The 16,187-nt window shown below is 42.8% G+C and overlaps 1 protein-coding gene across 1 annotated transcript in view; it reads right to left on the bottom strand.

Annotated features, from left to right (window-relative positions):
• The window catches only part of slc6a9 (solute carrier family 6 member 9), a gene marked incomplete at both ends in the record, with an annotated part of 75,678 nt that extends 71,137 nt beyond the window's left edge, over positions 1–4,541 (bottom strand). Inside the window, one exon of the mRNA XM_080725457.1 lies at positions 4,512–4,541. Coding sequence (XP_080581583.1) covers positions 4,512–4,541 — 30 coding nt within the window. The remainder of the gene's footprint in view (positions 1–4,511) is intronic.
• Between the last annotated feature and the right edge of the window lie 11,646 nt (positions 4,542–16,187).

Raw genomic sequence — 16,187 nt, 5'->3', positions numbered from 1 at the left:
CGGTAAAAATAAGCAAACATTATTCTTCATCTACCAAGCTCAGGGAGATTGTAGACTGGCTACTTTGACTATGAAGTATATACGGTTTAAGTTCTTAATAGATAGCGTTGAAAGCAACGTGCGTGATGCCTAGAATCATTGAAAAATGGCCAGGCTTTCAGATCTCGGTGTTAACTGGCAATGAGCTGGACTGACTGTCAGGTGAGTGACCCAAACTCTGTTTGCCCAGTGGATGTTGGCCAAAGAACACAGAGATACACCGAACAAACACAATTCACCCGCTACTCTGGGGTCTACAGCCAAGTCAAATATGCAGGTGTTGCTATAAAAGAATGGGAGATAAAGGAAATCGCTTTTAATGTTGTTGCAGATTTCCTAGGTGTCATGGGCCGTGTCGCTGCCAGAAAGGTCAGAGGGTTTCACCTCTAAGCCACCCAGGATCCATATCGTAGCTGTCGGGCAAAAACCTCTTATCTCCATATTCTAACTTTTTGCCCGAAATAGACGATATAACAGCTTCATTAAGAAAGAAGTCTGGGCCAAAATCTGCCTACAGTGTATAACTAATAGAAACAAACAAAACAAAACAAAAATCCTGTAGCCATGTTCTACATGATACCAATACATTACTTTGCACAATATCATAAGTTGTAATATTTTGCTGTGCAAAGATAAAGCGCTGCATCTCCTAGTGACATCTGAACTAAACCAGTAAGACTCCCTAATCGGGAGATAAGCGACCGTCACGTCCCATAGACAAACTTTAGAAGGCAATCGTATAGCCAGTCAGGAGGGAATATGGGAAATGGGACAGATCCATGTTGATGACATGACTTTAGGCCAAAATCTGAGGAGGAGTGTCCAAAAATGTGTTTTGCAAAAATCTGCCTGATGGTGGCACTAGAAGAGGGTTTGCCATCCAAGGAGTGTGTGTGCAAAGTTTGGCTTCGATAGGGCCAACGGTGGCAGAGATAAGAGTAGGGCCAAAAGTGTGACGTGACGTGGATGGACAGGCGGACGGACGGACGGACAGCCAGCTGGTGGAGCTTTTCATAGTAACTTGCGACCTGACGGTCGCAATAATGGTACACTCACTGTTATAGTACTGCAGTAGTGAACCTTAATCTATATCTTTAGTTGACAAAATGACTCAATCCTCCATGCTTGGATGACAAGCCTCAGGCACGAAAAAATCATTCCAAAGTGGATTTATTGCATTTTGAAGTAGAATTTATTTTCCAAACCCCTACTGAAAACGTTGGAGTGTCAGTTCTCAAAGGGATGATATATAGGCTCAACGATTTGGTTGAACATTCCCATGGACCAGGAGGAGCCAGTCCAAAGAAATAACAAGTTGTGAGCTTTCAGATTTTCAAATTCCAGATTTTATTGAAGGGATAGCCCCTTGAGATGCAGCATCTCATTTTCAAGAGGGACCCATAAAAACATGAAAAACTAAAGAACATGAACAGCAGACATAAATACGTAAAAGACAAGAATACATAGACAAGAATAGCTTGTAGCTTGGCAATTCTTTGAGAAGAGATTTGGTGCAGAGCTACATGGGGGGGGGGGGGGAGAACTAGGGGGGGGGGGGGGACTGGGGGGGGGGGGGGGGGGGGAACTAGAGGACCAAGTATAGTATAGACCCGTAGGGGACCCTGGTCAATTAAGAGGTTTGCTATGGCTAGAGGCGAGGTTACTGTATAGGTTGTGTCTAGTGTTGTTGGTCTCTTGAAGGCTGCATTTGATGTAAGGTGAACCTGTGTGTGCACCATACATACTGTAAAGTCCTGACTGTGCCATGTAATTAAGTGCCTGGTTTATTTGATCATGTTTTGCATGCCTTTTGTAGGCGCTATAAAATGTTGTATTGTATAATGAATGTATTTTCTTTCTTCTTCTTTTAAACGTTACCAAACTGTTTTAACTTTTTAACATAACAAATGCTCAGAGGGTAGCAGAATAGTGATGCTAATTCATGTGTATTGTCTCTGCTAAACTAGTGAATAAGTTCAATGAAACGCATACCCAAAACCGTAAGCCAAAAGGTCAAAAATGCTAATTAATTTCATTTATCACTTGTAACACAAAAGGGAAACTGTCTTGCTGAGTGAGGCTTATAAGTAATTACTTTTAATGCCTCGAAGACACACATACAGTATCTAATCTCTTCTCTATTTGATTGACAATACATCAATGAGAGTAAACTCACAAAGAGTTCCAGTAACAAACTCCTTTTCAAACGATCATGAGGAACATCGAAGGAGAAGACCAGGGAGACTGATTATCAGCGCTATGGCTTGTGTTCAAACAACCTGTCCACAGCATCAAGCGGACATACATCCTTAATGTACACGAAAGGTAGAAAAAGAAAGTCATTGGAAGGAAAAGGAGGAAGGTCAGGAAGGCTTCAAAATGGAGAGAATGCCAGGGGAGATCTGGATGTGTGAGTTTGTGTTTACTGCTGTCTGGAGACGGACATAGCCGCTTTAACAGAGGGGGGAGAGAGAGAGAGAGAGAGAGAGAGAGAGAGAGAGAGAGAGAGAGAGAGAGAAAGAGAGAGAGAGTGATCTGACTGCCAATGATGCACTACCTCTACTCAAAGCTTTGCTAACACCGTAGGCTACAATCAGTCACTTCTAGGCCTATTTAATGTCTACAATGCGTCATGTCACATTTGCTTAACAGCAACGAGGAAAGATCACTGTGGCGTATGTGTAAGGAAAAAAATCTGATAACTTAAAAGCAAATTTTTGTTAGATGAATTGCGTTGTCAAATCTTTAGTGAGGCCTTGCCTGGTGGAGGGTTCTGACACATCTCTGCACTGCAGCACTGAGAAGAACCACTTAAAAAATTCAAGATTCTATGAGTATGATTCCCCACAAACTTCATATTTCCCCACTGTTTCCTTGCACATTGATTATCTACAGTAATGATGACATAATGGATGTTCACTTAAATGCATTACTTAACCACATGAACCCTATAGCTCCTAGGGCTGTCACGATATGTCATTTTACATGACGATGAATTGTCACTCAAATAATTGCGATTAACGATTTAATTGTGTTTCTGTCATTGACAATTACATTACTGTTTGGCTTGTAGGCTTTGAAGGACATATTTGACAACTTTTACATTTAAAAAGAACATTGATAGTGGAAATAGCCGATCTACAGGCTCACAACGCGTCGCAATGCGACACGTTGTGAGCTTGTAGATCTGCCATTTCCACTATTTTTTAAGTGTTTGAACATATATAAACATTTTTCAACATGTAAACGATTATGATGATTATCCCAAAATAATTGCGATTATGTCAAATAATTGCAATTAGACGATTATGTAATAATTGTGACAGCCCTAATAGCTCCTATTCAGGGCATGTTACAATAGGTGAACATTTGGTGGAAATAGCAGATCTACAAGCTCACAGCATTGCGGATATCTTTGCTACTCGATGTATAACAAAGTGCAATGATCGGTGATCCCCAATATTGCATGTAGCCTCCTTCAAAACTGGATCAGAACCAACAGGTTTTGTTCCCTTGGTTGACGGAACAGGAATCAGCACAACCTAATTATGGAACTCAAAACGCCTCATTCGGCTAATCCGGTATCACCAAACTGCAGATCTGACTGAGTCGATTTACCCCGACTCGACTGTAACCCTGCGTAATGTGACAGCAAGCGTCACCTTTTGCTGCCCTCCATTGCCCTCATCCCTGTATCCACCATCCACAGCAAGTCTTTCTACCGCCTCAATGAAGATTAAATACCCGGGCCAACTTCAAGTCTTGGAAAAGGCGAGAGAAAAAAGAAAAAGAGCAGAGTTTGGGGTCTTTTCAGTTCAGTCCCCCCTGCTTTGGAGCTTTCCCTGTGTGAGCAAGACTGCAGCCAGACTCAACCACCTGGCATGTTCTCCTCAAAATGAGAGGGGGAAGAAGACACATGATCAACCTCAGGTCAACACACGCTCTGCTGGTGGGATAACAGCTGCAGACAACCTCCCGCCACTAATGACCAAATAATACCTCTTGCCTGAGGTGAGTCTGTCAGTGTGTGTGTGTGTGTGTGTGTGTGTGTGTGTGTGTGTGTGTGTGTGTGTGTGTGTGTGTGTGTGTGTGTGTGTGTGTGTGTGTGTGTGTGTGTGTGTGTGTGTGTGTGTGCTGCTGTGCTCCCATATCCAACTTTTCAGAGGGAAGCTGACAGAAGCTAAAAGATCTGAAATTCTGGGGCATTTTGGGGATTTGACCCTTTAGTTTCTATAATGTGACTCCCTCCTACAAAGAGAGATGATGGCAGAACATAGCAATGGAGGCAGAGTGCATGTGCGTGCGTGTGCGTGTGTGTGTGTGTGTGTGTGTGTGTGCGCGTGTGCGTATGTGTGTGTGTGTTTATAGGCCTGTGTATACAGGCATGCCTGTGTGCTGAAGAGATGCGGAGGACAGAGTGTGTGTGTGTGCGTGTGTGTGAGTAGAATAAAAGTAGGATAAAAACTTCTTACCAGGATCCCGGCAAACTGTTTCTCTTCCATCCTTCAGCCACTCGCTCGCGACCTCGTCTGCAGGATCCGTGCCGCTCTGCCTCTCGCTCTGTCTTGTCTTTTCTCTGTCTCTGTGTAGGGATTGGACTCTTGTGCCTCTTGGGATTAGAGCGATGTTTTCTGAGGTGGCCCTGCGTGTGTCTTCACCCTCGTCGCGTCACTCTCTCTCTCTCTCTCTCTCTCTCTCTCTCTCTCACTCACTCTCTCTCCTGCCTCCGCCTGCTCTCTGTTGTTTGGGACTGTAGCTGGAGAGGCGTCACTGCTTTGTGTTAATTCTCCCCTAATCCAGAAACTTTTCTATGCTGTGAAAGGAACATGTGACAAGTAGAGGGGGTGGATGGAGAGTGGGAAGGCGGGAGAAGAGAGGGGAGGAGGAGGGAGGGGAGAGAAGCCTTTTTTTAGTTAAATGTCTCCTTGGCCACTTTGAAAAACAGTTACCCAAAAAACTCTGTAAATGACCTCCGTAGAAGAATATCCGGTATGTGGGCCCCGATTTAGAGTTTAAGTCATTGCAATCGTGATGGGAAAAGAGAAAGTGTTGGTGCAGCGGGGATGCAGAGAAATGAGTCAGAAAACGCTTAGTGATAGATTTGCATTTGTTGTGGCCTAACAGCTGCCATGACAATGTGTTCTTTTGTGTTAAGAGATTAACCACTGAGGAAAGATTAGAATATACTGCTGCTGTTAAAAAAAACTGGAAAATGAACAGAAAACACTGGTTTGGAATAATAATGAAATTAAAGAGAGATTAAAGCTCCTAAGAATTCTCATGGTGGCAAATGACTTCGCACATTGACGACATTGGTACTGTATTTGGGGATTTGGTTTTAATGCCTAAAGGTGATTTTGCGTCGTCATGATTTCTTCTAGCAACTCATTATTTACCTGTTTGGAAAGCTCCGTTCATATATAAGTATTTTAGATTTAGACATAGACAGAAATGTGTCAGTGAAAGAGAGTGTCAGAGTTTTATTTTGAACTGGTCAGCCAAAACAACATGACTAAATCCAAATTATGATGTCCACATACATGTTATTACAAGGCAGACAGGAGCAGACAGAATAACAAGACAGCGTTCACAGCAATTCAAAAGGGCAGTGATGCATTCACAATAGACAGCCAAGTGTGGAAACCTTTTTATACTTTTCTTCTTTTCTTCAGGCCATTTGCATATCAGTCTGTTTTATTACTTTATTGCTTAAAACAGTTATGCAAATGTTTACAATTATAACTCAGAAAGACAATACGCATTCACACTTTGTTGAGGTTGCAAATAATTAACCAAATGAACCCTAGACTCTTTATTCTAGGCAAACATTCGGCGAAGAGAGCAGATCTACAAGCTCACTCACAACACGACACAACGCAACGCGTTGTGACCTTGTAGAACAGCTATTTTCAGGTAAGCGATTTGGTGTAGAGGGAAAACAGAAGGGGACAATAACTTCTGGTTGTCCTCTGTTGCCATGCAATTGGGGGAAGTAATGTGCAGAGTTGATGAAAACTGCAAAACTGAGCAAGCCAGTGGGAGTCACTTTGCCCAGGGAAAGGTGAGAGCAACAGTGGTGTTACTGTAAAGCTTTGTCCAACTCAGGCAATTAGTCAAAACCAAATCCTTTCTCTCAGTAGTCCATGATCTGGGGAAAGTGATTCATGCTCATCCCAGCAAGACTATTGCAGTGGTTGCCAAACCTTTTAGGGAAACAGTGGACTATTGCAACTCACTGTACATAGGGGTTGCTACTTGCTTGCTTGCGTGCCCCTGCTGGACTCCTGACTGGCACCCGTCATCCTCCCTTCATTGACTCCCACTCTGCCCCCTCGACACCTCTAAGGTCACTCGTCTAAGACCTTTTGACCTGATGCTTCTCACGGTCCCGTCAACCCCAAAGTAAACTATGGAAAATCCCACCCTTCCCTGTTAGGTCTGCCCTCCCTCTCGACACCTTTAAATCAACGCTAGATCAAACAGACCACTTCTACCTGGCGTTTATGCTTTATAAATTGATTTGATTTGATTTGGATTTGGAGTCTCACCTGTAGAGAAAGCCCCGGTGTCACTAAACTAAATCTTCTCTTAAAATGTTAGTTTTTCCTCCTTCAATATTCCTGGGTGTCAGAGTCCGACTGAATCAACCACAAGTAGTGGCCTTCTAGGATCAAAAACAAACGCCACATGACAATGGAGAATGGACCAATTGCTTCAATGAAGTCAACTGGCAGCTTTTTGCAGATGGCGGGGGATTGTGTCCTTGTTGCTGCACTACTAGTCTGGGCATTTTATGGATTATAAGGGGTTAACCTCAAACAAATTGCAACAGAAACGCTTTGAACTCTTTTTGTTTCATAGATATGTTAATAACAACATATCAAAAGTCCTAAGAAATCCGAGTTGTGGAACATATTGAAAAAGCTGCTGAAAGTTTGGGTATCAAATGCCAATGCCGTCTCTTGACGTCTTTTTTCAAAGGGCCCCGTGTGCCAATGACGTCTTTTGACGTCTTTTGAAAAAGATGTCAAAATGACCTGAGATCAGAGAGATGCTTTTCTCTGTTTGTGTGTTGGCTCCCTCGTTTGGCTGATTCCATTCCACTTTTTTTGATTCATTCAGCTCTATTTCTGGAACCATTTGTCCGATTGACAAAATTATTTTTGCCACTGAATCACAACGACTGTGTCTGTTTCTGTGGAAAGATCTGGGCACATCTAAGTTGGAGCCATTTTGGCTCCTGGCACTGAAAGAGTTTAACTTTATACAGGAAAGAAATAACAAAAATGAATCTGCTTTAAGTAGCATGTGAGGGGTCAAACTAGTAGTCCGGTTCACTATGTTAAGAAATGTTTATTCGTTCAAAATTTGTGGGGATTTGTAAAACTATACATTTTTGGAATCTTCAGAGCATGGGGAATCCAAAAATCTTTGTTTACATTTGCACAGAAACCTGCAAAGCCGCCATTTTGGACGTTCAAAATGGCTGACATAAAATACATAATTTGTGCTATCTTGGCTTCTAGACAACCTAGAAACTTAATTAAACATGCCAATCCTATGTTTTCTAGGTCAAGGAATCAAATGAGTAAATGATGGGTGTAAAATGTTCCGGACCCCCACCCCCTTAACTCATTGAGTGCCAATCCCGAACTAGTTCGGCTTTATTAGCGTATCGTAGTGTGCCGATCCCGAACAAGTTCGGCTTTAAAAAAAAAAAAAAAAAAAAAAAAAAAAAAAAAAAAATTTTTTGAAAAAATGTTTTTTGAATTTTTTTTTTTTTTTTTTTGGACCCCATCAAATCTGGTGAACATGATTTCAATCGCGATTTTGCATGTTCCACCCCCATACAACCCCATCTAACATACAGGGCAGCCATTTTTGTTTACATTACATGTAAAACATAATGGCGATTATCTCAAGAATGCCTGAACGGATTTCCAATCGGATTTTTTTGTTTGAAAGCTGTGAACAAACTGCACAAATCCACTCCAATGCAATCCAGGATTGCATTGGATTTTTTAGCGCTCATTCTTCTCTGTTTTTTCCCATGCATGAGGTGTGCAAGGTTTAATCATGGCTAAGTTGACGAAAATAAGGCTTCTAAAATGCTTGGTAGCCAATAGCTAACTTCAAGCTAACTTCATCCTCTTCCTGTACATGCACAAAGGAAAGTGTTAAGGCAAGTCATGGCTCCAGGGCTTGGGCATGCATTACCAGCATATCTCTATTATTCTCTGGTCACTGGGCGCCCTCTAGTGGTGATAGGCTGGCACTCAATGAGTTAAAGACAAATAGATCCTGCATTTCTGAAATTACTGTATTGTAGTGAATATCTTTGGGCATAATTGACCATGGGCTCTTGGATAGGGTGAGGGTTTTGGGGTGACAATACAAAGAGGTGTGTGTGTGTGTGTGTGTGTGTGTGTCAGTGTGAGTGCAGTGCAGTAAATAGACACGTTGTTCTGCATGCCCAAAGTAAGAAGTTGCAATACCTTAATTCTTGCAATCCCTGCAGTAACACCTGTCAACCATAACTGTCTAACACACAAAATATATAAATAATACTGAGAATACTAATAAACCATCAAAGTACAATACATAACCCAGGATACCTAAAAACATTCAAAGTTTCAAATGTAAAAAAAAAAGATTTGGCGGACCCCCTGTAGTAACTATGAGGACCCTCCAGGGGTCCCGGACCCCTTGTGGAAGACCCCTGGTATTTGCTACTACTCATTTCTGTTTCCAGAGCCCAGCTACAACAACTTCTATGCTTCAATTATGATCTGATTTAACATTGTTCTGGAGCAGGAGCAGAGCGATTACTGAGATAGGCTCAGGGGTCTGGGGGGTCCAAGGTGAGGAAAGACCCCAACCAAAAGTCAGAAAGGTTATTCTGACTGCTTTAAAAGTGTGATAAATGAACTCGGGATGTTTTAAAACCTACAAAACAACTCTAATATTATGAAAATCGGACATTAACTGGCTGGTGTACTGTTCTGGGAGGTCCCAAACTAGATGACCCCCAGAAAGGGGGTGGGGGTCCGGAACATTTTACACACCATCATTTACTCATTTGATTCCTTGACCCAGAAAACATAGGATTGGCATGTTTAATTAAGTTTCTAGGTTGTCTAGAAGCCAAGATAGCACAAATTATGTATTTTATGTCAGCCATTTTGAACGTCCAAAATGGCGGCTTTGCAGGTTTCTGTGCAAATGTAAACAAAGATTTCTGGATTCCCCATGCTCTGAAGATTCCAAAAATGTATAGTTTTACTAATCCCCACAAATTTTGAACGAAAATACATAGTGAACCTGACTATAGGGGTGTTTCATGATTCTGAATCCATTGCAAGCATTTGTTTTGCACGAAAAACATTCTTTGGGCTAAAAACGGCTCTCACAAAACTGAAAAGTGATGACTCATCACTAAATCATAGCAGTGTTACTGAGTGAAATATAATCAAAATGCAGTAGTCAGTCATACACTGCAGTAAAGACGAAATCAAATTTAGGCAGGGACCACCCAAATGAAATTTTGCATTGCGTGTCCTGACCGCGACCCTACAGTGCTCTGGGCTTAGCCCCATAGCTTATCAGCAACCTAGATCCGCCCCTGATTTGCTTCTCAATTATGTTAAAGACATTTGCTACAATGCAGCTTTAAAGAGCTTTAGAAATAATACCTATCTATCTACAGACAATACTGCATTCAAACATTCCAGAGCACTTCTTCCACATTCTTCCTTCATGACTGGGATAGATAGACGTCTACTGATCCCACGAGAGAAATTCAGTAGTCATGGCGGTACCGCAGTTACAAACACAGGACAGATACAGACTTGTTACAGTTTGGCTTTTTTGGTCAGTGGACTCTGAACCAAATTAACCCCTAGCATAGCATCCCTATTCTGGCCATATCATTGGTCAACATTCTGCCAAAGAAATGGTGTAAAAGATGTAAAGATGTACAAGCTATTGCTATTAAGAAGAAATTAAAAAAGGAGAGGGGCAAGTATAGACCCTTGGGGGATCCCGGCCCGGGTAACAAAGTATTTAAAGGTTTAAGTGGTTAAGAAAGGGAACGCTTTAGACGTGACTTGGCCTAAGACTGAAAATTGTTATAGTGCAGACGTCTTTCAAGAGATCAAAATCACGCTTGTCTTGATGACAACTTAGACATTGACATTGACTGATGCCTGATTTATAGTTAGTGGCATGACAGTGGAGCTCACTTTTACAGTGCTGGATAGTATTGCAAAGACCATGTAACGCTACCTGGTGTCAATGACCTGAGCCTTTGCCGTTCCGTTATTTCAGACTGAATTCACGTGCCTGAGAGTTTTGGAAGTTTTTGAAAAAGGAAACCTTGGGGAAAAGCTGAGTCAAAATGATGAGTGAGTGTGTGTGTGTGTGTGTGTGTGTGTGTGTGTGTGTGTGTGTGTGTGTGTGTGTGTGTGGGGGGGGGGGGGGGGGGGGGGGGGGGGGGGGGTAGAATAATAACCCCTTGCGGAGACAGCACACATGAAAAAGAGGCAGTAAGAACTAAGAATCACATAGCATTTCATTGACAGGCCAGCTGACTGCATTACAATACATTGAAAATGTCTATTAGAAGCATGCCATGGAAAGGAGGAAAAAAGGCTGCCAAATATAGCCACCATTCAGTCACACTGACTGACACACACACACACACACACACACACACACACACACACACACACACACACACACACACACACACACACACACACACACACACACACACAGAGGACATGAACCCAAGTATGCCCCCGGGGGCATCTCAAGATCTCATCCATACCATATCAACCCCATCACAACAAGATACAGAGTAGCAGAACTAGGTTAAAAATCTGAGCCTTACCATCCCTTCACTGCAACGAAAAGTGACCCGGTGAAACTCGCAGATAAAACGGCGAGCCTTTAGTTGTGAAGGTTGGAGGAAAAGGAAGCAGCGGCCTATCTTATCTACATAAGATAGTGTTATCAGCAGAGCGCTGAGAACCTGACTGGTGGTGCAGCCGGAGAGAAGAGGGCACCTAATGGTCACCAAGTCACAGAGCTCCAGATTCCCTTCCACTCAGTGAGTCCAGTCAATGTACAGTTATGTATGTAATGTATGTACACCTATTGGTCCATCCCAGGAGGGGTGTGAGGGACGAGGTCACCGGCGGAAAAGTACCAGTGAACCTGGGACCCTGGTGTCTGTATTTTGCACACGGTATTAAACAGTTACAGTAGGTGAACATTTTCTATGATTTTCAAATGAAATAATTACAAAACAATTTACCAGCGTGGATCTCTGACTTAATGTGTCATCTATGTTTCAGCCCGATCAGAGCCCCAGTGACTTCCATTTATGATATTAAGAAAATAAAAAGCAATAAAGAGTGTCAGTGAAGATTAGCTCAGGACACAGACTCTTATAGAAGGCTAGACTCCTGTAGAGCCATGTCATAAAAAAAAAGATGCAAATATAGCTGATCTACAAGCTCACCATGCATCGCAATGTGACGTGTTGTGAGCTTTTAGATCAGCTGTTTTATTTCTCGCTATTCGCTGTGCAACAAAGTACATAGCACCAGTAAGACTCCCTAATCGGGAGATAAGCGACCATAGGTCGCTTATCTCCACAAATAGGGCAAAAATGTGTTTTTCCAAAATCTTCCTGATCCATGTTGATGAGATGAGTGTAGACATGCTGTGTAGTGATTTGCGTGATTTTAGGGCAAAATCTGTAGGAGCAGTGTCCAAAAATGTGTTTTTAAAAATCGGCCTGAAGGTGGCGCTATATGGGACAGATTCATGTTGATGGGATGAGTGTAGACATACTGTGTAGCGATTTGCGTGATTTTAGGGGAAAAACTGTAGGAGCAGTGTCCAAAAATGTGTTTTAAAAATCGGCCTGAAGGTGGCGCTAGAAGAGGGGCATGTGAGAAATGAGGGGTGGGGTCTCCGCGTTGCCTTGGCGGACAAATAGGTACCGGCCCCGGCTCTCCCGGACGCTCCTAGCCGGAGTTACAGCATTTTATGTGAGCTGCAGTGGAGGGGGTCCTCCACTGGGGGCGCCACCACTTTTGCATCCGTTCTGGAGCACCAGGAGTGGGTGGTCCCCAGGAATTCCCCGTGAGGAGCCCCGTTGGGGTGGTCATTTGGTCATTTTTGCACATTTGGTCATTTTTTACACCTGGGGGTCCCCGAGGGACCTGGGGGTCCCTGGAGCTCCGGGGGTCCTTGGAGGTTGTAGTTTGCCAGGTAAGGAGTGTGTGTGCAAAATGTGACATGGATGGGTGCAACGGTTGTGGAGATATGAGCAGGGCAAAAGTGTGACGTGTGACGTCTGACTCACGGAGGGACATTTTTTTTACACCTGGGGGTCCCCCAGGGACCTGGGGGTCCCTGGAGCTCCGGGGGTCCTTGGAGGTTGTAGTTTGGCAGGTAAGGAGTGTGTGTGCAAAATTTGGCATGGATGGGGGCAACGGTTGTGGAGATATGAGCAGGGCAAAAGTGAGACTGACTCACAGACAGACAGACGGACAGCCGGTGGAGGTTTTGGTAGTAAATGCGACCTACGGTCGCAATCAGGGCTTAAGTGGTTTAATGTCACAGACCTCCCATTTTCCCTGCAACGTTTTCACCAACCAACAGACATAAAGGTGGTGGTGGAGTTTGTATAGAGAATATTATCATATAGTGTGGGTGGTTCAGATACTGTGCTTTCATAATGAACTACCGCTCAGTAAGAGTGATGTTCCCAACCAGAAGTTCCTACCTTGAAATTAGAATGAAATCATAACTTTACCTGCGTCACCTTTTCAATTTATTTCACACATTTTAAGCACTACAGCAGGGGACTTCAACAGGGGGTCCAGGACCCCTAGGGGGTCCTCAGAGTTACCACAGGGGGTCCTCCAAATCTTTGTGTAATAGGATAATTGTTTTAAATGAACAACTGGAACCCTCGCATCCCTATTCTAAGGAGAACTTTAGCCAAAGATAGGCGAGGCGTTGAGAGCTTGTATATTGGCTATTTTTGGCAAATAGGTTTGGGGGAAAGGTCAAATTTACTAAGTATCGACGATTTTAGTGGTTAAATGTCTGAAAAAACACTTTGACAAGAATCCAACATAGACTGATGACAGTGCTGTCAAACAAGTCTATGAAATCGATGAAAATTTGAACACAATTTTATACATGTAGAGGGGGTCCCTGCTTCATCTCTCTCTCAGCTAAGGGGTCCCTGCTTCATCTCTCTCTCAGCTAAGGGGTCCCTGCTTCATCTCTCTCTCAGCTAAGGGGTCCTTGGCCTGAAAACGTTGAAGACCCCTGCACTACAGTAATGTTCATACCCGCTGGGTTCTTTAAACAGGTGATAGGCAGTGGTCATCAACATGTCCGTACACGGACAAATGTGTCCGTGGCAAGACCTGTCCATGTCCGTGGCCCATTTGTGAGCGGTGTTATGTCCGTCCCGCAGAGCTTGGCATTGGCCAAGCTTCTCGGGACGCTTAATGAAATGAACTCATAAAAGGCAGCGCTCACTTCACACTGTACCTGTTGTATCCGTCTGGCTGTCCCTTTATCTCTGTTTGGCTCTCTTTTATGCCCATATATGGTGTTCCGTGTCCAGTTTGATAAATTAATAAGAATAGTAACACTCCACAATCATAATCCATGGAAACCCTTGATCCACAGCCTGGGGGTCCACAATCACCATCAGACCTCTGGCTTAGAAGTTTGCTCTCCTCTGATCGAAGTTAGGACTAGCAGTCCTTACATGAAACTAGTTGTGACACTACATTCCTTTAAATCCGTCATGCCCTTTATCGTTATCTAATCACTCATCATGTACATACTGTACGTACATGATGCTTTTGACTCTCACCTTTTCCTTTTCTATTGTTCCATTGGCATGCCTTACATCACAACTATTTTAGACTTATTTTCCCTTTTCTTTGACGATGGCTAGCCATACATTTATGCCTATATATGGATATCTCTGTATCTGTCTGTCTTCATCTTGAGCAGTATACGCAGCCTGCTTGCTTTTCCACCCGTGGGGAATGATACCCCTCCGGTTGTTAGGCAATACCCATCATACCTGTTGTTCGGTTACGTCATACTGATGACATTCAATACGTAACCATGGCATTTTTTGTTGACTCATGTGGCGTACGTGATGTCAGAGCCTTTTATGAAGTGATGTCACAATGGGTCAGCACTTGCGCCGATTTCCTCCGGAACAGCCTGATGTCAACAATCAGCTCCGCATAAGGAGATTCCGAACGTTTTGCGCCGGTTTCGGAAAACCGTGGATCGGGTTGGGTCGAGGCCCAGCACTGCCCTCCGCGCCGCGGTGTGGAACGCACGTGCCGAATCTGACGAACGGTTCTCGAGATACACAGATTACATACACACAGACACGCAGACACGCCTATATTTTGGTTGAGACTAACTAAGCCATAAAATAGTAATACAAATTAAAGAAGTTTTTTTTAACTATTAAAATCGATGTAATCGTTGACATCCCAAGCACCAACTGTACTGACTGCAATTATTGAAATCCCAAATACCGAATAGACTTTCACCATGCCACCTTTAATGCATTTCTTTGAGAGAGAGATTTCTTTGTGGCTTGGTGGTTAATGCAGACATACTATCATTGTAAAATCAAACCTCGGTTCGAAGTGAAGCGGTGAATTTGAGCAGTTCCAGATCTGTTTTTTATTCTATGTGTTCTAGATCTATGAATTTAGTGTTCTAGATCTATACATTCTATGTGTTCTAAATCTATAATTTCTGTGGTCTAGTTCTATATTACCCATTTGAAGATATCTGCTCCAAAATATGTGCAGAGTGTGCATTATGGAGAAAGTAACTAACTGGTGCGTGTATGAGAATATGTAGGAGCATCATAATATAAGGAGCAGCCAATGGAGGAGTGCAGTGTATTGAGACAGCCAGAGTCGATAAATGAGTTCTATCCGTCTGTCATTCAATGTTATATGAGATACATAAATGTTTCCTGTGTAAATAAGCCGAAAAGATTACTAGGATCCTTTTAGTTGACCTTGTACCAGTGAATTGAAAACATTATCATGAAACATTACTTTTTCCTATGCAAACTTCTAATAAAGTCTTCAATCAATCACTCAATCTCTCTTGAAGAAGTTGCACATGAACTCTGCTGCCGGACTGAGTCGCTCCAACAAGACCACTCTGACAAGCTAAATGCTGGGTGCAGTAAATGTATTTGTCTGCATATAGCCCAATGAGCCCATAATATTAACAGCTACATGTTTATTTTATTTGTAGGCTATTTATTTACTTTCACAAAAAAAAAAAAAAAAAAGTCAATTATTTTTTACATTGTAGGGCGTAGGCTACTCAATCCAATGTCCCGTTTTTTTGCGGTGGTCAGAAAGTGAAGGCACAACGTTTTTTACAGTGTAGGCAAGCAGACGCACTGTCTTCTATCAATGGATTTACACTTTTCTTTCTTGCACAAGTTGCACACGTGATTTATAGGGGAGCATTTAACAACATGGAGCACTCACTTTGAACATGCAGCTCGACAATGCTGTATATTGGAAGCGTCACCGCTTCAAAAATGTGTAGAACATTGGCATAGACACTATGGCATATTAGGAGTTCATAATGTATTGCTGGTCAAATTATTGATCACTTATTTTGTATGACTGAATAAAATATAGATGAAAATGTCCATCACAAGCTGGATATGGTAATGACCCCTGGTGATACTGAGGTACCTTGTTGAAATGCTTTTAAAAGCACTTACGCTGTGGAGGATACAGTAAGTTATATAGGTATGTTCGCCCATTTTGGGTAAAGGATTGACTGGCAAGTTCAACTGGAAAACGTAAGTTTACCCCACGCACGTACTTGCACACCCCAAAGTAATATGATGTGAACTTGACATGTCTCACATGCCACACAGACCACATCACTTATAATCAGTCAAATTGCATTTCTTTTTTTAATATAGCCTATATTTATTTTGGTGCTTTTATACCTTTATTGACAGGACAGTAGACAGGAAATGGGGAGAGAGATGGGGAGTGACACGCAGCAAAGGTGGTCGGGATCGGGATTCACACGCG

Source organism: Nannobrachium achirus (genome assembly GCF_963921795.1).
Source record: "Nannobrachium achirus genome assembly, chromosome: 5".
NCBI classification, from domain to species: Eukaryota; Metazoa; Chordata; class Actinopteri; order Myctophiformes; family Myctophidae; genus Nannobrachium; species Nannobrachium achirus.
This window is presented reverse-complemented; position numbering and strand designations above follow the sequence as displayed.